The sequence below is a fragment of the Leopardus geoffroyi genome, chromosome A1 (assembly GCF_018350155.1).
Source record: "Leopardus geoffroyi isolate Oge1 chromosome A1, O.geoffroyi_Oge1_pat1.0, whole genome shotgun sequence".
In the NCBI taxonomy this organism is placed as follows: Eukaryota; Metazoa; Chordata; class Mammalia; order Carnivora; family Felidae; genus Leopardus; species Leopardus geoffroyi.
This window is the reverse complement of record NC_059326.1, coordinates 44,697,174-44,721,592: the sequence shown is the minus strand read 5'-3', so window position 1 is coordinate 44,721,592 and position 24,419 is coordinate 44,697,174. Positions and strand designations below refer to the sequence as shown.

Genomic DNA, 24,419 nt, shown 5'->3' with positions numbered 1-24,419 from the left:
AATGCTCTTTTAATCAGACATATTTGAGTCCCATATTTTAAGCCAAAATTTTTTGATCAAGACAATTTTTTCTAAATAAAATATTCTACCACCCCTCTAATTCCTTCCCAACTCCAATAAAATAAAATACTGAGAAGCTTGGGAATTTTACAAGGATATGTCCAAGGGTGAGGTTTTTTTTTTTTTGTTTTTGTTTTTTTGTTTTTTTGTTTTTTGCCTCATTGATCTTACCTAGAAGTCAAGGATGTTTCAATCTATATATCAATATTGTTCTGCAGTTCTGGAAATTTTTCTTCTACCAAAGGTAAAATTATAACATCTATATGTCCCCTTTTATATCCAGGAACTGCTACTATTCACATATTCTTTCTCCTGGATTTTTTTTTCTAGTTTATTTTGTTTCATGTATCCATTTATTTATATCTTTGTTCTATGAGTTAAGCTATTTCTTCCTCTTTATTTCTCAAGGCTACTCATTTGGGTCTCAACATAAATCATTCTGTCCAGTTGTATTTCCATAACTATTTAAAAGAAAATAATATATTTTTAAAATAAATACATAAACACACACTTTTTAAAATCTCCATAAATTTTCTTTTGTGGTTACAAATAAATACCCGTAGACTTTCCTTTCTTTTAAGCAATTTGGCAGTTCCTCTGTAATTCTATTTAGATTAGTAGCTTTATAGATTATTCTACTTATCCTTTCTGGCAGTTGGGAACAGTTGGAGTCTTTTTTTCCTTGTGGCAGCAATTCTCAATGCTGGCTACACATTCAGATTACGTTGGCAGCTTTTAAATTGTGGATACTGAGCCCCAACTCTAGCAAATTTTATCACAACCCTTCTAAGTAGAGCTCAAGCAAATATATATATATATATATATATATATATATATATATGTGTGTGTGTGTGTATATATATAAATGTATATATGTATGTACATGCATATATATGTATATACATATATATACATATATATACGTATATACATATATACATATATACGTACATACATATATGTACCTACATACATATATACCTACAATATATATACATACATATACATATATACACATATATATGTGTGTATATATATATAATTTTAATATATCTTTGAAATATATATTTACAGTTTTAGTTGATTAGGAACTACTGTTCATAAGCTCATTGTGTCTCAGGTTTAGGTGACTGGAGTACCCTATTTGATGGAATTCTGACAGATGGTAAAAAAGGTACCATGGACTCATACTCCATTGAGTCTGTTATGAAGAAGCAATGAAACCATCAGTTCTCTGTTGTGGTTTCTGGACAGACAGAGGTTCCATGTTCTGAAGATTCTCTGTACTGTCCCAACTTCAAAAGACTGAAGCCGTCTGTTCTACATAATTTTTGGCTTCCCAGGAAACCAAAGCCAAAGAAATCCACAAAGTCACTTGAAATGTCAGCTCTCTCTTTGGGGAAAAATGTCTACGATGCCAATTTTTTTTGCTGGAATTGCTTTTTGATTCTTCTTACTACTGGATTCTGTTGTGTCTCTGAGAAACTTACCCAGGCTATGTCGTGGAAGCCTAACAATCTCATAGTCTTGCTTCTTCTACCCAGTAGCCTAAAAATCTCATCACCAGTATACCTCCCAGAAGCAAAAACTTGGAATTGGAAGTAAAGAGGAAGAGAATTTTGTTCAAGTAAACATGGTCCCAAAACACTTCCCTTTAATTTCATTGCATACTGTGAAATTAACTTCCAAATAAGGCTTGACTTATGTATAAAAATATCTAGACTAGCATTGGTGAAATATTTCACTTTTTTTTAATAGTTTCATATTGTACCTACAATCCCCTGGAAATTGATATTCTCAACCAGGAATATTACTTTGACAATAGACTCAACATTTAAAGCACAGGTACAAAATACAAAAATAATAACCCAGCTCTGAAATATTTCCCACATATATTATGAGATTTAAAAAAATAGTAATGTAAATTATTCCTTAGAACAATCCAAGGAGAAGAGCTCATATCCCTAATTTAAAGATTGACAAAGTGAGAATCAAAGAGGTTAAGGGATTTTCACAAAATCACAGTTAATAAATGAATAGTCTTAACACAATCTTCAAAATGTATGATCTTTCCACTACCCACCTGCTTCATTTTCATTTAGCATGAAAGCAGAGTATTTCCCCAGTTTTATCTAATTTAGCAGTTATTGAAATATAATCAATAAAGTATAATCAATAGGCTATACATAAAGGTAAGAAAAAATAATCCTAATGAATGAATTGCATTAGATGCTTGAGGAAATTAACTACATCCACAGTGCTGTTCTTTTAAATTACTTTTTAAATCAATACAACTATAGAAAAGATAAACAATATCTTTATTAATTGGCATCCATCATATTTAAAAATATAATAATAGAATATAAAATAGGCAATGCATATAATGAATGGTATTTGAAAAGAAATCTGGATACTACATATTTATAAAATATTTAGTAAACATATTAAATTTCAGAATGAGGAATCACATAAAAAAAGTTTAGCAGAGTGATGGTAAAGGATGCGACAAAATCTTACTAAAAGAATGAAAATTTACAGAAAGCTTTCTATTTGCGTTAGATCTGAAAAGAACAGAATTTAGTCTGACTAGCTGAGGTATAGAATGTTAAAGTTCAGGGAACATATGGGTCATGATAATACATCAAATGTTAAGGGATTTGGAAATGCAATGAAATTAAACATGGGCAGGTGGAATGAGGCCAGGTTACAGAATCACTGTGCAACACCAGAGTCTGTACAAGTGCATTAGCAAGAAGATGCCTAACCGTGTTTGTGTTAGCATGAATTTTCAGGGGCACTGTGAAGAATACAAGACTGGAAGTAGGAGAGGCTGTTGGTGCATAGTGGCAGTGTTATATTAGGGACCTTGGGGAGTAATGTATAAAACACAGACTCTGTTAATACAGAGTTTACAATCCATTTGGGAAGGCAAGATATTAACATTCAGAAAATAGAGAATAATGGAAATTTTCATAGGACACCAAATTTGTGCATTCATTCATTTGCCAAAATATTTCGAACTTCAGATATGTGTCAGGTATTAACACGTAATCAGGCAGGTGTTAGGTTTAGCCCATATCTTAAGCCTGGAAATGTCCCTGTCCCCTGTTGAATTATAAACAAATTAGGAAAAAAAATGTATCGGAATTTTATGTAATTTGGATTACATATATTTGTTTTTATGTCCATTACTAACATACTGTGTGTAATTATGTATCTTTGAGAACAATTACTACAACTCTGGGAGAAATTGGTTGTTCTAAAAATTATATTGAGTGTCATTTATTTTTTAATCATCTTGTTGTTCCTTAGAGGAGAGCAGCTAAAAGGGTATCATCGAAGAACATTTATTTTCAAGTATTTCTATGTCATTAAAGAAAGTGAGCCTAGAATCTCAAGAAGTTGATATTGTCATACACAGAAAGTGTGTGTTTCGGTAGACTCCAGCAGTAATGCAGTGGAGAACAATTTGAATAGGACAATTGCTCAGATTTTAACATCAAACCAACTGAATTTAATATGTCTTTGCCAGTAGGATCTCTTAAATTCTCAATTTCCTTCGTGAAAAATGTCAACAATTATTCATTTTTGCTGAATTACTGGATCTTGATCTACATGTCATATTGAATAATAAATGTCACACATCCCATCTCTCCAGTTTTATCCCAATGGGCATACTTACACATTGACATTTTCTTTACATTCATCTAGACAAGAGAAGAGTTTTTTTTTTTGAGAGACAGAGCATGAGCAGGGGAGGGGCAGAGAGAGAGGGGGAGACACAGAATCTGAAGCAGGCTCCAGGCTCTGAGCTGTCAGCACAGAGCCTGTCGTGGGGCTAGAACCCACGAACTGTGAGATCATGGCCTGAGCTGAGTGCTGAAGTTGGATGCTTAACCGACTGAGCCACCCAGGTGCTCCTAGGAGAAGGGATTTTTTAATAGCATTATCACTTGTCTCTCCACATATTCTCTACAATGATATAAAGACTGAGGTCAGATGAATCTAATTAGAATACAGCTCTAATGATACCAACACTCTTGCATAAAAACGTTCCTCAGAGTCTCACATAAAATCTGTACTTCTTAAAGTGCCTTTTATATCCCACCTGCTCCCCTCCCCACATTTTTTTCAACTTTATTTACAACCTTTTTTCTTTTAACAATAATATTAGTTTGGGTTCACTAAACAGCAGATGCCAAGGCAGGATTCGCTGTTCAAGACGTTTGAAACAGCCTTGAAAGATTCAAGAGAGTGAAACAGATTTCAGACCTTCGCGTTTGACCTAACTTCTGCGAAGGCAAAAGGGGAGGAAAGAGGATTGGGATTGGGTAGAAAGAGCGTCAGACTCCAACCCAGTTCCCAAAGCAGTTTGGCCAACTCCAGAGGGAATCCTAGAGGCAAATCTGCAGGGATCCCCTGTGCTGAAGGAGTGGGCCTGCATTAGCACCATCACCGTGCACGGTCACTGTCTGAGAGTGGTTGGTAAGAAGTGTGGCCTTGGTGCAAATTCCATGGCGGATACAGAAAAATAGTAGTCAATTATAGGCAGGCACATTTTTATGGTTGGCATAACCACTGATTAAAGTAAGTAGTCACTCTAGCTATTTGTAGCCTGATTCGTACTTCTGTGTTATGCTCAAGTGTTTTCCTTCACTTATAATGTCTTGCATCTGTGTTTGTGAAAATTACAGTCAAGCTGTAAACCACAGTTCTCTTGCCTCATCTTCTGTGATGTCTCCTCTAATCACCCAATTATAACCCACAGCCTCTATAACACTTTTCTGTGTTACCTCAATGTAATTTTTGCCTTAAAAGCCAACAATGCATAGCTACAAGGAAAGCTGGCATTTGGAAGAATAGCACTTCAAAATATATTGTGATTATTTATTTTTGTTTAGATGTATACAGTATTCCTGTTTTATTTTTTTTTATTTTTTTACACTTTATTTATTTTTGAGAGAGAGAGAGACAGAGAGAGAGAGAGAGAGAGAGAGAGAGAGACAGAGCACAAGTGAGGGAGGGGCAGAGAGAGAGGGAGACACAGAATTCAAAGCAGGCTCCAGGCTCTGAGCTGTCAGCATGGAGACCAACGCAGGGCTCAAACCCACAAACCGTGAGATCATGACCTGAGCCAAAGTCAGTTGCTTAACCAACAGAGCCACCCAGGTGCCCCTACAATATTCCTATTTTAAACAATGACTAAGTATTACCCACAATCATCCTGAGGAAATATATATTTATTTAGTAAAATATTTAGAGAGGGTCTTTTTTTGTGGAAGGTTTTTGATCAATATTTTAAACTGCCTACAGGGAGCAAACATAAATGGAGCCCTCAGAGATGGAGACAATGTGGCACAGTGGAGTGTATTAAATCTTTAACTGGTTCCTTCAGAAGTCTCTCCCATATCCCTACAGTGATACAATAGACTGAAATTTGATGAGAAGACTTAGGGTTTTGATAAATTACTATCATAGTCTTAATCATGCTGAATACTTGCACAATGTTAAATATGTGCCATGTGCTTTTCTAAGCGCATTTCTTTCAATCCTTGAAACAACCCTGTGGGTTAGGCACCATAACTAGCTCCATTGTACAAATCAGAAGACTGAGGTACAAGAGGTTAAGTAACATTTCAAATCACATGGCAAGGATGTATTTTTTTTAAATACACAGAACGTGTTGATGGAATGGATGAAGGAGGGATATTAGGGAAAGGATCCAATAAATACATCTTCATTTGAAAACATTTCCTGAGTCTTTCAAGTTTCTTTATATGAACTTTTACCACAACAGAAGACACTACCATCTCTTACATACACTGTTGGTATGGACTCATCAGTTCTCATTTCTCCACACCACATCTAGCATGACAATTTTTGAGAAATAAATGCAATTGCGTCATTTCTCTGCTTTAAAATTTTCAACAGTTTCACATTGCTCTTAGGATTAGAAAAAAAAAAAAAAAAGAATTCTCGTTCATATATAAAGCCCCACACCGAGTGGTACTTTAACTCTTCAGGCTTACTGCATGCCATACTGCCTGTCCCTTAACTCTCAGGGTTTACTGCCACACTGGCCCTCTTGCAGCTCCTCAGACATACTCTGCTTCTGCCTACCACCAAGGCCCTTATACCAATGTTCCTTCCGCCTGGAATTCCTCAACCCCCAAGGGAATCCTAATATTTTCCAGGTTTTAGCTTAGTCAACACTTTTTCACTTTGGAGAAAAAACATTCCTTTCATCCTGTGGACAGGTACTAAATTTTCACCTATCGGTGAACTTCATTGATGTATATGCCCTGCCCCTCTCCACCCCACTGTACACTTAATGGGGAAATGAACTGGTAGAGGTTATACCATAATTATTGGAAAACTGGATGGATGATGAATGAATCCAAGAAAGGGAAATTGTATAGTAGTAAAATTGGATGTTAGCTGACTATTAAACTTCAATGACAACCTTGATTCCAAACACCTACACACGCACACACACCATGAATGATAGATGTTAGTGACTTGTGAGGTAAGCAGATTACTGGTCAGAAACCTTCTGCCTAATGGTTCTGTTACTAATATCATTTTCTACTGCAGTAGCCATTCTCAATCTTGACTGAGGAATCAGCTAAGGATTCAGTTAAAAGTTCTCACCCTAGAGGGGTGCCTGGGTGGTTCAGTTAAGCATCCGACTTTGGCTCAGGTCATGATCTCATGGTTCATGGCTTCGAACCCCACATCAGGCTCTGTGCTGACAGCTCAGAGCCTGGAGACTGCTTCAGATCTGTGTCTCCTTCTCTCTCTGCCCCTTCCCTGCTTACGATCTCTCTTTCTCTCAAAATAAACATTTATTTCTCACCCTAGAGAACTTTGAAGCATCTCTGTGTTTAGACATCATCTCAGTCCAATTAGATCAGAATCTTTGTAATTCAGACATTAACATTTTTTCAAAAGTTCCCAGGTGATTTCACTGGGTAGTCAAAATTGACAATGACAATCACAATTAAGGAAAGAATGGGATACAATACACCAATACAAAGTGTGTTTATCCTCTGTTTGAAGATTAAGCAAAAGTAAAAATTTATCTTAAGCCAACATGATTTTGTAGGATTGCATAAAAAATATCTCTGTGCAACACAGTACATTTTGCTCTACCTATTATCAACATTTTAAAATTATATATATATATATACACACACACTGATTGGCTCAGTCGGTTAAGTGTCCAACTCTTGACTTATGTTCAGGTCATGATCCTAGGATTGTGGGACTAAGTCTTTAGTCCAGAGCTGCTCAGAGCTTGGAGCCTGCTTGGGATTCTCTCTCTCTCTCTCTCTCAATCTCTGTCTCTCTCTCTCTCTCTCTCTCTCTATCTCTCTCTCTCTCCCTCTGTCCCTCCCCCACTAACATATGTGCTTTCTCTCTCTCTCAAAAATATATAAACTTTAAAATTATATATGTATTAGGGCACCTGGGTGGCACAGTCGGTTACAGTTGGTTAAACGTCCAACTTCGGCTCAGGTCATGATCTCACAGGTTCAAGCCCTGCTTTGGGCTCTGTGCTGACAGCTCAGAGCCTAGAGCCTGCTCTGGATTCTGTGTCTCCCTCTCTGCCCCTCTCCCACTCGTACTCTGTCTCTCTGTTTCTCTCTATATATTAGTATTTTACATAATAATTATATAGACAGCATATTAATATATTATATATTATAGGCATATATAGATATTCACAAAGCTATATTTATATATACATATACAAACATGCATATATACACACACATATATACATATGTACATGCATATAAATTTAATATCATTGGGAAAATGTTATAACGTAATGTATATAAAATGTATATAATTTTACTTACATATTTTTCCATTCCCAATTATGTAAGTTATTTTTGTTTAATTCTTTGCACAGCACAACTGTGAGGTATTAATTTTATGTATCTTATTTATTGATTCATTGCTTCTAAAGTAAAACTATTTGATAACACTGGATTTAAATCACCCTAATCACTAGTTATGAGTACTTACTAGGTGCTACTGTATCCTTGATGGTTATTTTTGAAAACAGTTTAGAAAAGAAGATTAATAATAAATTCATGTCTATATTCCAGGCAATATACATATTGAAACCTCTAGTAATTTAAATGTATTTTGAGACTTCCAAAAGGTAATAATTAGTTGTATTGTAGTAATTTATTTGACATAGTTATTAGGTCAAAAGAAACTTAAATGTATTGTTATTCATTTGAAAATAAGTGTTCTCGGGGTGCCAGGGTGGCTCAGTCATTTAAGCATCTGACTTCGGCTCAGGTCATAATATCAGGGTTCTTGGGTTCGAGCCCTGCATCAGGCCAACACAGAGCCTGCAGCTTGCTTCGAATTCTTTGTCTCCCTCTCTTCTGCCCCTCCCCCACTCAGGCTTGTCTCTTTCAAAACTAAACATTAAAAAAAAAAATGTTCTGTACCTAAACAAAAGAAGATCTCATTTTGCAGGCTAATGCTTTTCAAATTATGTAATTAATGGCAAAAATGCAAACAATAGAGCAATATTAAGAACTGGCTTTGTGTTGTCACAATTTTTAATTAAAACATAATCTCTTTAATTTGGAAAATTTTAGAGCTTAGAATAAATTTAGCAATATTTTAAATGGATAATAATAACAAGGTTAGAGAAGAGCAATAATTTTTTTCAGGAAAAAAATTATCTGGTTGTATTGATATAGAAATAGTAAAATAAATATTTTGACGTACATTATGTAAGTGGGAGTAAATTTTGCTTTAAGTGAAATATTTTGGGGAGGGACCTATCCAGATGGACCACACCCCACTGATTACTTCCCATGTTCAAAGGCCTAAATTGCCGGTGCATACATTTATTCTCTGTAACCCGTATAGAAAATGCTCAGCTTCAGTTTGTGCTACTTTATCTGAAACTTAGGGAGGGTTTGCTTCTTTCATTGAACGGTCTTGAAGGAAAATTATACATAAAATTCTAATAAATATTTTACAGAGGAAATCATAAGGGGGATAATATGTGCAAGACCAACAGTTTAAGATATATAAATAATTATGTGTTCTGAAAAACTACATTTTGGTAACATAAAACATCAAAAGACGTTTTAAAATTCTTTATCAGAAGTAATCATGCAGTTACTAAGCTTGAGACATACAAAAATGTTTCCATTAAATTATTATTTTTTTAGTGCAGGTTTAATGTAGTTACTGAACAAAGCACAGAAAAATATTTTTACACTCTTAACCTTGCATTACTGCATCTGTAAGATATTTTTGGTAAACATAAGGAAAAAATTAAATGTATCATTCCAATTTTGAAATTATTCTGGTCCACTTACTAACTCTACTTAATGAGACCCTTGTGCAAAGGAATCATCACAGCTGCAAAAGTTATGCAAGTCACATCATAAGGCATTCAGAGTCCATAAATCTGTGGCATTTTATATATGTTACACTATAGGACTGAAACATGTACAAAAAGTCAAATAATCTCAAACAGTTAAAAAAACAAGTCACAGATCAATGATTTTTGTAGGGTATATATTTGACTAAGTAGTTATCAGATTGTATTAAAACTTGTAATGTGATGGTCCAGAACCTATTTTGAAAGTGAACAATAACCTCCCTTTTTCCAAATCCAATAGAAATTTGTACTTGGTCAGAAATATGCAAGCGTATGATTACTCCATCCCCCCAGAAATACTCTCCACTCTTAGTTTTCAGATACCAAAAGCTTCTGCTTTTCCTTCCACCTATCTGGCCATTTCTTCTCTGGCTCTTTTGTTCTCTTTTGTTGTAATTGATTTTGAAGCCACTCAGGGCTAGATTTTGGTCTCTGTTACCTTCTCTCTTACTACTCTTTTCTTAACTGTCCTTATCTGATTCCATGCCTTCAAACTCCATGTCATTGCTGAGGAGTCCAAATTTATACATATAGCTCCAACATTAACTTGAACTTATGACAAGTATATTAAACAGCCTTTTTGAATGCTCCACTTAGATGTCTAATAGTTCCCTCAGACATGATATCTTCAACATGTAGTTTTCAGACTTTTCAGTCAATTCACCTATTGTTGAAACATATTCATATACCCCAGATCCAATCCATTAGCATGTTCTAGCAACAAACCTCCAGTATCAGAATAAAGCTCAAATATTTCCACTTTTCTCTATTTACTCTTTAACCTACTAAGGCAAGATGCTATCTTATCCTTTTTGGATAACTACAATTTCCTCCTAACCATCTCTCTACTGCCTCCTAAACTGACTCCAACCCATTTACTACAACAAAATCAAAATAAATATTATGGTGATAAAATCCCTCATTGATAAACACTTCAGTGATTTCCCTTTGCTCTTAGAATAAAATGTAAATTCATTAGATTCATGCTAATGATCTGGCCCTTTCTGATGGATATCTCCTTAAAAACTTCATTGATGTTTAACCTTTATCTCCATATATTTAATCATTATGGAGACATGGGAATGATTGTACATGCTCTTGTAAAATTCCATAAGATATATTCATCTCCTTTGGAAATTGCCCCAAACTTAACATTTATTCATCCTTTCTGATCCCACTTACTTTGAGCTGCCCCAAGAAAAGATCAACATAAAAAGCTTATGTCCTTTGGTTTTGGCAGTCATTGCATCAGAACCCTGTCCTCCATATGCATATCTACTTACTAGTGTGTGTAAAATAGGATCCCTAAGTTGGAGATATGTATGACAGTAATTTGATATTCTAATCAGTTACTTTTTTCTTTATTAAATTATAATTGTATAATATGTGTGAAGGGCTTGCTTACTGTGAATCATGTACTTATTCCATTTTAGTTACATATTTATTGCCTAATAAATATGAGCTCAGCTCATCGAGGGCAGGGACTTTGTTGGCCTTGTTCACCTCTGTTCTTGGCACTGTGTCTTTAGTGATAAGAACAATTTCTAACACACAACAGACATTCAAATGAATGAGTGAATGAATGAGCAAACAAGGGGTTGTTTTATTTTCAGGTTCCTATTGAAAGAAAATTCTCCATGTGTCTCTCAAATTTCTGCATAACTTTGGAGCAAGGCACTGACCCCCCAAAAGGATGTTAATATAATGGAAAGTCTTAGAAGAGAGGATAATTCCTCTCTCCAAAGTGAAAGGCAGGCATGCTTTAAAAGCATGAAGATAATGTCTCCTTCTGTAGTAATAAGCACATGGGTTTAGTGCTCATGGCAAATCCATTTCCTTTCTTGTAATACAATCCACTGCATGTTCAAGTTCCAACTGAACTGCAAAAACATTCATTAGACAAATTTAACATTCAAGGGGCTATTGTAACAGGGAAGAAAGCCCAGAATTTTGGCTGGACTCAACCTCACCAAAACAAAGCAAGGAGTGTTTTTAAGAGCTCAGGCAGGTGTAAGGGATTATAGGCAAAGTGTATTTGCTAATTGGCCGTACCCAAAGGTAAGGTAAATTTTCTATCTTCACAACAAGAAGTAGTTTTACAACTTGAAGCAAGGTGTCAACTGAAGATAGGCTCTCAATATCTTTCTTGATGATTACATTTCAAAGAAATAGTTCTCAGGTCCTTGAGAAAGAAGTCCTGAGTTGTAACACGAGTAGGAGGCATTTCAAAAGATTTCCATCTAGAAATCTTGTGCAGAGAGAAATCTTGTGCAGAGAGAAATAATGTGCAATTACATGTTTTCTAAAATAAGTGCTCTAAGGAAAATGAGGTCAGGGCCCTCAAAGCAAGAAGAATCCTTTCTAAATTTTGGTCAAGCTGAAGGCAAAGTTAAGGTCATGTTGGTCATCCTCTTTGGGTCACCCTATTGGAACCAGGGCTTGAAGAACAAGTGAAAGACAAACAAACAATAAAAAGGTGATACTCTATTACTGTTGTTATAAGTAATGAATTACCTTTCCCCTTTGACACACAACTCTCATGTCTTCTACCAACATACGTATATTTATGGCAGTCTAACTTGTCAGCTGGCAAGTAGGGTAAAATTACGGATTCTTCAGAGTCCTTGACAATCAGGCTTTGAATTTTGAAGAAAAAATTCATCAGAATTGCTCTTTATATAATGAAATCATTTCAGCCAATATTAACATGATATATTAATATTTAGCAATTGCTAGAATTTAATAAAATTCATCTATGAAGAAAAGAATACACTGGAAAAGCAGTATATAGGAGTATCTGTCTATCATCTATCTATCGTCTATCTATCATCTATCATCTATCTATCATCTATCTGTTATCTATCTCTCCTTTCATCCATGACTCACTATTACTTTGTTTTGATTGCTTGTGTTTAGTGATTTCGGCTTGTGACATGAAATGCTTCATATTTTATAAGTTTTAGATAACTTTATTATGAAGTTACCAAAAAGCCAAAACACAGAAAACCCTACCCTGAATTTCAAATTGATAATATTGTGTTGCTTAATGTAGCATCATTTAAAGTAACAAACTACTTTAAACTGCAGTATAGAAATGTTTTTCAGAAGTAGAGGCACACTGTGTATCATCTCTGATTTTTAGAATTTGCTTTTTCATAGAGATATAAATAAGCAAATTAATTTTCTTCTATAAAGCACCTAGATCATACTTATTTTGGTTCTAATTGTTTTCACTTTAATAAAATGATACAATTAATAGTAAAAAGTTTCTACCCCATTGCATTTGTGTAACAGCTAGAGCCTATTTTGAATTGTATCACAATTTGTACTGTTAATCTGATTTTTTAAATCTCACTGTGAAGCACATTCATTCAGCTTTCATTTCCCCCATGTTTTAGGTGTAACAGTTCTTGAAGGCCCTATTTATGCTGTGGGAGGCCATGATGGCTGGAGCTATCTGAATACAGTGGAGAGGTGGGACCCCCAGAGTCAGCAATGGACATTTGTAGCCAGTATGTCCATTGCCCGAAGCACAGTTGGTGTAGCGGCTTTGAATGGCAAGTGAGTAGATTTTTCTTTTTTCATCTGGAAAATATTTTTAGTAAATATTCTTCTTAAAATAACTTTTAGTAAGCTAATCCAATAAAAATCTTTTTATAGATTTTACGATTGTCATGTTTTTTTTCCTTTAATTTTGTCTTCATGGATAATTGAAAAATTAAGACTGCATATTTTTCTGGTTGTCTCTCCATATAAAACAGAAACCCAAACTCCTTCACATTAATTGCTGGTTAAAAGCAGTATGAAGTATAATTCATAAGAATTATTTCAACTAAAGATCTGGATATTTATATACTTACTGGTAAAATTGAAAGCTTTCAAAATGCTATTAAAAGTTTGGGGCTTCATATATATTCTTTGCATGATTATAGTAGTCTGTCCACTTTGTACTATTTCCAACCTATTGGCCTAAATCAGGAATTCTCACCATCAATACTGTTGAAATTTGGGGCCAAATAATCCTTTACTGGAGCTGAGGCTCTGTCTTGTGCCTGAGTGTACTCGGCAGAATTCTGGGTTTCTGTCCACTAGATGTCAGCTGCACCTTCATCCCAGTGTGACAACCAAAAAGTCTTCAGACATTGCCTGATATCCTATAGGGATGACAAAATAGGCTCCCTCTCACTCCCATGAGAATTCCTGCCCTAAACAAAGTTAATAACAACTCGGGCCTGGACAACGGCAAAAGCTTTCAATCTGGTTTCCCTACCTCTCTTTCTCCTACAGTCCATTTTCTAAATCAGCCAGAGCAATCCTTTTACAAATATGAAGCATATATCATTCCTCTTCAAGGCCTTCTCTTAGCAAAGAGTATACAGTGCCTATCTTCACCTAAAGGTACCCACTGGATCTTCTCCTGGTGTACTCTACTTTTTTTTTTTTTTTCTCTTTACATCAGCCAAATTGCCCTTGTATCTGTGCCTCAAATATGGCAAGCTCTAACCTCTCAGTCCCTTTGAATTTGCTATTCTGTTTGTCCAAGATGATTTTCCTACCAATCCTAATGTGTCCAGATCCTTCTTATTGTTCAGATGCCATCTCAAAATTTGTCTCCATGAAGGTACTTCCTATCTACCCTCTTAAAATAGACCACCCTGCACACTACCTCAAACAATTTGCTTACTGTTCTTGAAATTACATACATTGTTTTCCATCTCTTTTCACTAACATATGTTCAGTCAATGTTGAGATCTGTCTACATCATTCATTGTTATGAATGGGCATAATCCACATTCAGTATGTCTATTGAGTAAATGTTAAATAAATTGCCTTATCCAATTGAGACACTTTCAATCACCTTTGACAACCTAATTTTTTTCTAAATATGTATATATTTAGAAAGTTATTATTATACCATGTTGTTAAAGAAGCTGATTTTGTCATCTAAATTGTAAATAAACATTTCCATGGAATTAAAGACTTGCAAATTCAAATTTTAATGGCTATGCAGTAGTCCACTGTCAGCAAGAAAAAAAGAAAAAAAGTCCTGAAGTGTAAGTAACTAGTTAGTCTCTGATTAGTATCTAAAGTATCTAAATATCTCTAAAATATTTACATTTAACATAATATATATATGTAAAATATTTCCCAAATTTTGATATTATCAATAAAGCTGCATTGCACACTGTTAGATGTAATATTTTTGGGCAAATTACTGAGTATTTCCTTAGGAAGAATTTCTGCAAAGTGGATTTCAGGGGAATTGGGACTGAGTTATTTTCAGGACTAAAATAAATATAATTTAAACCTTTCCTTCGTAAGATTTACCAAAAACTTTCTCAACAGCATTACATGAAAAATACCTTTTTCAGTGCATCCTGATCAACATTTTGTTACCATTTGTTACCACCTAGAAGGAAATTGAAAAATATTTTGTTAAAATGTAAATTTTTATAGTAGCAAGATTAAAGTTGTGTGTATTCCTTATTCTATTTGACCAAGTATATTTCTATATTTCTACTTTTATGGAATATATAGAAATATTTTCCACTGGTATCAACATCGTGTCCATTTATTCTTTTAATTGTATATGTTTTGGCACACAAATTTCATGTTTGTGTATTTATATCAACCTATTTTTGTTTATTATTTCCTCTGGCTTAGGCTTTTTCAGGTTTCACTTAAGTTATTTTAGGCAGAAAACGACATTGTTAGTGTCATAGATTTGAAAATCCCTTGAGGATTTTGCCTGGAAACAAATATCACAGGTATTTACATTTGAAATCTTTTCATTTGAGAATATGGGCCTGCTTTCATCTCTTAAAATCAGCCTGTATACATTTTGGTGGTTTTTAATTTTGGCATGGCCTTCATATCTTATTTTGAAGTCTGTTCACATTTATGTATACTTTTGTGCATTTTTATTATATTTATTCATATATATTAATAATTATACATTTACAGTACACTAGAGAAAATAGTTTATATATCTATATCTATATAGATATAGATATATAATAGCCATCTTACTAAATTCATGTTAGTTCTATTAGTCTTTTATTTTATAATAACTGATTTTTTTAGGAAAATAAACATATAGTAAACTAATAATGAAACTTTATCCCTTCTTTCTTAATATTTACATTTATTTCATTTTTACTGTATTGCTTTTACTTTTAAAATAATGCATAAATAGTAATGAGACCAGGTGTCCTTGTCTGTGTCCTCTAATTGGAAAGACTTTAGGGTTTCATAATCTGTGTATGATGTTAGTTGTTCTTTGAGATATATGTACTGCATGATGTTAAGGGCAAGTTATTGTCTGCAGTTTGTTTAGTGGATATTTTATCCTAAAAAAACAGCATTGGTTTCATGTTTTATTAAATTATTTCCAAGAATCTATTAAAAATGGAATTTTTTTGACCTATTCATGTGGTAGTTTATATAAATACTCTAACTGTAATGTTCATTACATACATAAAATAAAACCAACTAATTGATGTTTCATTACTCCTTTGATTTTTTGTTGCATTCCATATTCTAACTATGATTTTGCATCTATATTTGGTCCACATAGCTTTTGAAAAACCATTTCAGAACATTTTCCATTATGATATCTTAGATAATAATAATCACAACATGAATTGAGAGCTTTCTACAATTTATCTGCTATAACTTGCTATAAACATCAGAAGTTTCTTGAGCAAGAGAAAGAAATAGTGGTAGAAAGTATATGTACATGGTTATATATATTCCCTTTAAAATTTTTATTTTACTGGGGCGCCTGGGTGGCTCAGTTGGTTAAGCATCCGACTTCGGTTCAGGTCATGATCCGTGGGTTCAAGCCCCACATCAGGTTCTGTGCTGACAGCTCAGAGCCTGGAGCCTGCTTCAGATTCTGTGTCTCTCCATCTCTCGGCCCCTCCCCTGCTCATGCTCTGTGTCTCTGTCTCTTGCCCCTCCCCTGCTCATGCTCTGTGTCTGTCTCTCAATAATAAATAAACGTTAAAAATTTTTTTAAATTTTTATTTTACTGATATTTTAAAGTGGAAGACAGGCCTATTTTGTTTATAATTCTATGATTATTAATAATATTCCATTTTGTATTGTTATAAAACTTCCTTTTGTATTGTTATTTTCCTCCTAATTTGATATTTTTATGTGCTAGCATACTTATTAATTTCATTTTGCCTTCGCTTTTGTCTGTTTCATTATTGTTCTTAATTTTTTTTTAAGTTTATTCATTTTTGATGGGGGGAGAGGGGCAGCGAGAGCCAGAGAGAGACGGCACAGAATCCGAAGCAGCCTTCAGGCTCCAAGCTCTCAGCAGAGCTTGACGTGGGTCTTGAACCCACAAACCGTGAGATCATGACCTGAGCTGAAGTCAGACGCTTAACAGACTGAGCCACCCAAGTGCTCCTGTATTTATTTTTAATCAAACATGTACATATACAGAAGCTATGCCTGTTTTCTCCTCTTGTTTTTTTATTCATCAATTTGTGCTTGACTTAGTTTTATTTATTGACTTGTTTTATGTCTTGAAATTCAGAATCTAATAAAAGATAGTATTAATAACTATCTTTGTAGTTTATTCTTTAATGTATAGAAATTTTATGTACTCAATCTCTTATAACTGGACATTTTAATAGTTTCCAGTTCTTGAATTAAGAATAGTGCTGGGGCGCCTGGGTGACTCAGTCAGTTAAGCACCGGACTTCAGCTCAGGTCATGATCACATGGTTCATGGGTTCGAGCCTCAAGTCGGGCTCTGTACTGACAGCTCAGAGCCTGGAGCCTGCTTCAGATTCTGTGTCTCCATCTCTCTCTGGCCCTCCCCCTCACTCTCTCTCTCTCTCTCCCTCTCTCTCAAAAATGAATAACCTTAAAAAATTGTTTAAATACTTTGATAAGAACAGTGCTGCTGTGCATGTCTTTATGTACATCCTTTGTGAGCGTGGGTACACATTTTAGGTGGGTATAGACCTGGAACTGCAATTGCTAGGCTACGTGGCATTCTTGTGTTCAGCTTTAGTAGATACTGCTTTTGCAAGCTGATTTCCTAATTTATTTACACATTAAAAGTGTATTCAAATTCTGGGTACTCAGGGGGTACCTGGATGGCTCAGTCGGTTAAGCGTCCAACTTCGACTCAGGTCATGATCTCACGGTTCAAGAGGTTGAGCCCAGCATTGGTCCCTCTGCTGTCAGTGTGGAGCCTGCTTCAGATCATCTGTCTGCCTCTCTCCTTGCACCTCCCCTGCTCTCTCTCTCTCTCTCTCTCTCTCTCTCTCTGTCTCTTTCTCAAAAATAAAAACATTAAAAAAAATTCTGGATACTATATACCTCACTGACTTGGTAATGTCATTCTTTTATCTTTTATGTTTTTTTATACATTCTAGTGGATAGAGCTATCACATTCCACTAAAGATTAATGAGATTGAACATTTTAAAAATGTTTATTAGTCATTTGTCTATCTTCTTCTTGAAGTATATGTCTTGAAGTATATGGCTTTTAAATTGGCTATACATGGAATTCATCATTTTGGTCGTTTCTCTTGTCCTTGTAATTTTTGGTCAGCTAGGTTATGTAATATCTTAAGAAATTCTGTTTTCCTCTAATAACGTACTTCATAACAAGTATCAGAGTGTGACAGTATTTCATCTTAGTTTTCATTCATGAAATTGTTACATTTTGAGTACTTTTGTCCCAAATTTAATCCAGATATTCTACGTAAGTATTTTAAATGACTTCATTTTCAAATAATCTTTCTCCTTTAAATCAAAATATTATAGCTCTCATTTGAGTACCTTTTTTTTTTCCTGAGTGTGATTTAATGACCTAAAAATTCTGTGATTTGATGAGTGTCTATTAATGTCTAGTTGCTTTTTCTGTTTTACTCAGAGAGAAACATAATTACTAGAAAGTGACCTTTCATGGTTCAGACTCATAGCAGAAAATTGTTTCAGCATCACCCTCGACAGGCGTTTATCTTTTTCTCGTCTCTACTGACATGATCTTTTTTCTCCTTGTTTTGTTTTCACATATCGCTAATGTGTCATTCTAACCTGACTGTTGCTTTTCTGAAGATTATTTTGAATAATTTTCCCAATTAGACTAATAAAAGCCAATTAACAGTCCTTTTAAGTTTAGATTCTTTATGATACCATTTGTTGAGGAAAAATAAATAATTGCTTCATGGCTTAAACTTAATGAGTATATTCTGATAAATTCAAGAGCAAAATTACATCAATTTCATGAAACATTTTTGTCAATCTTCCAATAAGACAGAGTAAGCTAAGTAGTAGATATGTCATCTGATGCCGGCAGAGTCAACATACTTGATAAATGAAGGAAACACAACAAAACAGTGAATAGACATTGTGATGTGGTCATTGGCCATATAAAACCTCAGAGTCCCCAAATAGTATCTGTTCTAGCGAGTCTTTTTGTTTTTTCTTTGCACTCTGTTGATTCTTTCAAACTTTGTAGCTAACGGTCTTTCTGGTTTGTTTCTCTTTATTTCCTGAGTTAGCTCAAGAAGCAGATACTGATACTGTCTGAGCACACCCATAAATAGGCTTGAATTTTTAATCAATGTATGCTACAGAGAATCTTCAAAACAAACAAGAAAAAAATAGCTGGGTTCGCTTCATGATTCACTGTGGCAAAACTTATTCTGCTCATTCATTCAAAACTTCATACTAATAATACTCACGGGGAAGTTGCAATTTCTGTGCAGCCTGAAACTGACACAGTTTGAAGAATCTTACAAAGTAAATGTGTGTTGTTTTCTCCAGTGTGCACCAATATCTAGCACAGTAACTTAAGCCTCAAGGACTGTCATTTGCAAGGCACCTTCCAAGAGAGATACTATTTTTAGTTTTGTATTCAACTTTACTATTCTTTTTCATAAGCTGGGATCCCAAATTGCCTAAATTTTTGTATGATAAATAATTTGTATTAAAATTGTATTGTCTTAGATTCACACATTAAAAAACAACTCCTTGTTTGCTGAGTTTCCCTGGGACTACTAAGAGGCTCAGGAAGTATGTAATTTATCTCCTGGAAAAAAACTTTTTTTTTAAGCTGGGACTTAGTTAATTTAACAAATTTACAGAAAGTGGGGGAGCACTGTAATGAAAAGGAACAATTTGTGTCAAGCACCTGAGTGTGACATGCAAACAAAAGGAGGACAAGTTAAGTTTGTCTCTGACATAATGAGAGAGAGTGGCTGCAAGGATTTGGAGAGAAAGGCAGGCCCTGGGTCATACAGCAACTTAGCTAAGGTAAAGATGTTATAAAAGGTTAAGAAAGGGCAGTGACACGGTTGCATTTTATGAAGATCACTCTGGCTGAAGAATAATTTATAATTTTCCAAGGAAACTATAAAATTATCAGAGTCTCATCACACTAGTAGACTGGATATAGTGTATTCCCGTGGTCCAAAGGGATTATTGGATAAACCATGCCTCAGAACTAGAATGTAGAACAAAGGAAGACAGTTCATTTGAGCTCCCTGTGGAGCATGGCTGCTTCCAGATCCCTCAGTCTGGCATACACTATGTGTTATGATTGACACCCCGCCTTCCTTCTCGTCTCCACTTCTGCCGGCTGCCTTCCAGCGAGCTATGTCCCAGCCATACCGAATCACTCAGTTTACTCGAACATGCTGACATGGTACACACACTTTTGCCCTTTCACAGATTCATCTCTCTGCTTCAATTTCTTTTCCATTTTTTTTTTTCTTAATACCTCGTGACTCTGCACTCACCTCCCACTGTCCACCTAGTTTCTCTGCTCAAATTTTCACCTCATCTTTGGATACATTTGAAATCTCTCCAAAGTGACACAACTCTAGCCTAGCACAACTCTCATTGGTTCTCTATGTGCATTAAATTCCATGTGGCAACATCAATACTAAAAGGATTCAGGTTATTGCATTTGAGGACAATAGTGTCAGGAAGTATTAAAAATGCATTAGATTTTCTTTTACCCAAATAAAACCTAAATGAGACCATTTATATTATTTTCCATCATCCAAAGCCTAGTTCAATCTGTACCTTTCCATAAACCACTTTTTTAACTTCACCCATTTAAATTTAATCATTCCTTCTTTTGTGTCCCCAGGACACATGATTAATACTTTTTTCTGCCATTTGTCAAAATCTTATTTCAGGGGAACATAGGTGCCTTTTCTTTGACAAATTCTATTGATGAATCACCCTTTTTCAAGAACTGAAATCCAAGAACTTAATCCATTTAAAAAAATGTACAAACATGTACCGGCCATGGTGATATGTCAAAGAAAATAAATCAAATCTGCCCTCAGAGAGCTTACATTATGTTAAAGGGAAATAGGAAACATGAAAGGAAGGAAATGCAGAATTGTAATCGGGGGAGAGGAATTGCTGGCAGGGAAATATGGAAGGATTAGGTAGTAGAGACCATTTCTACCAGGTGTTAGGTTAGTGAATTCTACCAATTTTTGGAATGTGGTTAATTGACCCCAATTCCTGTGCATATTTACAAGTAGAGGTTTCTTGTAAAAAAATGGGCATGTTCTAATAATTAGAGTTAAGTGTTTTCTATCAGACTTCTACATACAACCTTGCTTACCAGCCGTGTTGCAATGTCAGCAAATCTAAACTAGATTTGCCACAGGCATCCACGTTTCATAGCAAGCAGGAACAAGAGTATTCACAGAACCTGTTGTAAGCTTACTGAAATTCTGCTCGCTGTACTGTAAGATACTCTAACAGGAACATCTCATGAGAGAGCTCCCTGAAGGGCAGATACTAGAGTATTCTGACAGCAGCACTGACAAGACTTCTCTTGGGATCAAAGAGTTCTCTATCCATTGAGAAACAAAGGATCACACAGAGTTCTGGATCCAGGGAGTTGCTTCAAAGGTTTTACACTGTGGGGGGTGTGAAATTCTTATATTTTTATTATGCAAAGGAAGGGATGTCTGAACATAGTTTCTAGATAACAGTATGTTGTGAGTGAAAATTATATTTTTAATATTATAGGCTTAGTCAGTAAGACCTTCAAATATGGAAGCTGTGGTATTGGAAACACTTTCTGTAGCCATGCAACTGGTAACCAAAGGGTTAATGGGACTGCTGTAAGCTGCAGACTAGTAAGAACAGCTGTGATGTTTTACTCAGATCTTTTTGTTTTGCCTTTGAATTTCCCTCACTCTCCTGCTTCAGGAGGGTGGAGGGGGTAGATTTGAGACTTGTCCTTCGGTCTTTGTTTGGCTGCCTCTGGAATAAATCCTTTCCTTGCTGCATATGCCATGTCTTAGTGATTGTCTTTGCTGCACACCTGGCAGAGGAACTTAAGTTTGTTTACAGATTTGGTGAGCCAGGCAGAAGCTCTTTGCCCTTGGTTTGTAGGTCCCCAGCTGCTAACAGGCGTTAGGTGATGAGTCCATGCAGCAGCTGGGACTCTGTCCTAGAGAACATCCCTGGGGCCCCACTCCTACTATGGCAAGGAAATGGTTTTTGATTTCAGTTTGGACAGACATCTCATGGTGAGTATTTTGTGTGCAACCACAGATGAGCTTAGTCTTCTCCAATTTGGTTTGGTTTACATTCTTCCACCCATTCGGTTACCTCCAAATATGGGGTTGTGTTCTTTTGGCCTCTTTTTCTTGATTAAGAAAAGGATGACTAGGAAGCCATTTAGTTCAGTAGGTGACATTCTGACTTTTAGGGAGGAACCAGTGCTCACAGAGTTACTCTGGACTTAATTTGGTTTGGTTATTGATGCAGCTTATAGTAAAAATCAACTTTGTTCTCATTGGAGAATGGGAAATGATAGTTTGACCCCTGCATGTGGCCCTTTGGGCTGTATTCTTTAAAACTTGGCAATCTTTTTTTTTGTGCAATACTGCTTGGACACAATATTTGTTAGACTCCGGATAAAAATGGCCAATTAATGGATCCATAAATTGTAATACCATCTTGCAATTAGATTTGTGTTGTAAAGAGAGATATTTGGAAATTAGGCCTTTAACATGTTTTTTGTTATCTTGTTTATATATTTTATGTGTCTCCACATATGTTGTAAATGTGATATTTTCTGTACTTCTGGATTGTATTGCTAAAATTAATTTGCAAAAGAGCTCTATTTAGTTTAAAGGTAAACACTTATAAAAATTGGGCATTCTAAGACTCAGAAATATAGAAACTAACCCAATTGTTTTGCAAGTTCACATGATCTGGGAAAATAATTCAGTTAAAGATAATTTAACGTTGTTTTAATTAAAAATGGACATGTCTTCAGAATTATCAGAATTATGTATGAAATTTTTATTCTTTCTGTGCTTACTGAACGTCAAATAAGTTCAACTTATCTCCATTGACAAATTCATCAGAAAAGAAAAAAAAAAAAACAACTTGGACTTTGTCCAATGCTTCATGAAGTTTTATGGGTAATCTAAAAATAAAAAATAGATATAAATAATTTTAATACATGTAATTAAGACTACTGGAAATAACAAGGGAAACAACTCTGTATGAAGGGAAATGAGACTGGGTATTTAAAAAGGGAAAACTTAGGACAAACTCTGAATGTAAAAAAGACAGCTGTAGAAGGTTTATGAGAAGGGGATCTTTGGAAAGGAATTTTGTATGTGGTTCAGACTGACTAAGATTATGGAGATTAGTAGGTAAAGTAGTTTATTAGCAAAGAGAAGGAAGCATACGAAGCAAGATTAGGCAGAAGCTGAGCAGTGATACAATATCAACAGAAGCCTTAACTAATTCTCTGAGGAGTTCCAAAAGTTGAATTACCCTTCATAACTATTCTAAATTTAGGCAAAAGGGCTGGACTTTTATGACAGTCATAGGATGTGACCACCTGGGCAGAGGGCATGCCCTTGGCAAGGCAGCTGTCTTCAGTCAAGGCGATCCCTGATGGCCTCTGAGAGCTGAGGACTCTTGGCAGCCTTCCTATAGCTGAGAGTCCTTCATTCCTGATAGAGATTCTAGTCAGCAAATCACAGCATCTAGCGCAAGAACTCAGATCCATGCAGTGCCCTGGATGTCCTTGTCTCAATAAGTATATATCAACATGGGAGATGACAGGGAGGAATAAAGGAGGAACTGCATACATTTTTTTAAAAAAAAATTCATCTTGTTGGAATATAATGTATTTTTGACTAATTAGGCTTATTTCTTTGGTATGTCAAATTACATGGGAAGCATTGTCAGATAAGTGATGATAAATCTTCCTAAGTTGTATTATATGGTTGAATGTTATAACTATTCTAGAAATTATACAAAATCCCTGAGGTTTTGATACATTCTGGTGTAAATGTCATCAAGTGTAATTCTAATTATTAAAGTGTTGTATGTCACAGAATTTTCTTGTCAATTTCACCATAATGACAAATACAGGTCTCTGGTATCTTTAAGGTCATAAAACTCAACTAAGAATTTCTAGAAGTAATGGGAAAGCTGCATCCAAAGAGACTCTTCTTTCTCTAAAGTTTTCTCTTCCAGACTTAAGGCTATCTATGACTTACAGAAATTTGATAAAATATTTCTTTGTAAACAAATATGAAACATTTATCTTTTTCTCCTTATAATCCTTCCAGAAACCAAAAATTCTCAGTGAGTATTCTTATATTTCCATGATAACGTATTTATTTGCAGGAGTTCAGTAAGAATCTGGTCTCCTTGTGACAAGACACTGTTGGAAACACTCAGTTGACTGAGGCTTTGGCTGGACAGTCGTATTTGAGGGAGCCAATCATAGACTCAGATATAACCATGTAGCTTCAAAGAGCCAAGGTTGGCTTTATGCAGCCAATGAAGCCCCTTGGAAAAATCCTAAAACCTTGCTTATAAGATTCCCAGGAGTCATACCAGGGCAGTAAAGAAGTTACTTCCTGGTAGGTGCAGAAACTTCAGGATATTTGGGGGA

The 24,419-nt window shown here is 35.1% G+C and overlaps 1 protein-coding gene across 2 annotated transcripts in view; it reads left to right on the top strand.

The window, feature by feature from the left end:
* KLHL1 (kelch like family member 1) overlaps nucleotides 1-24,419 on the top strand; it is a 360,871-nt gene that overhangs the window by 302,728 nt on the left and 33,724 nt on the right. For both annotated transcript variants that reach the window (XM_045478701.1, XM_045478696.1), the window contains exon 8: nucleotides 12,883-13,045. In XM_045478701.1, the coding sequence (XP_045334657.1) occupies nucleotides 12,883-13,045 (163 nt within the window). The remainder of the gene's footprint in view (nucleotides 1-12,882; nucleotides 13,046-24,419) is intronic.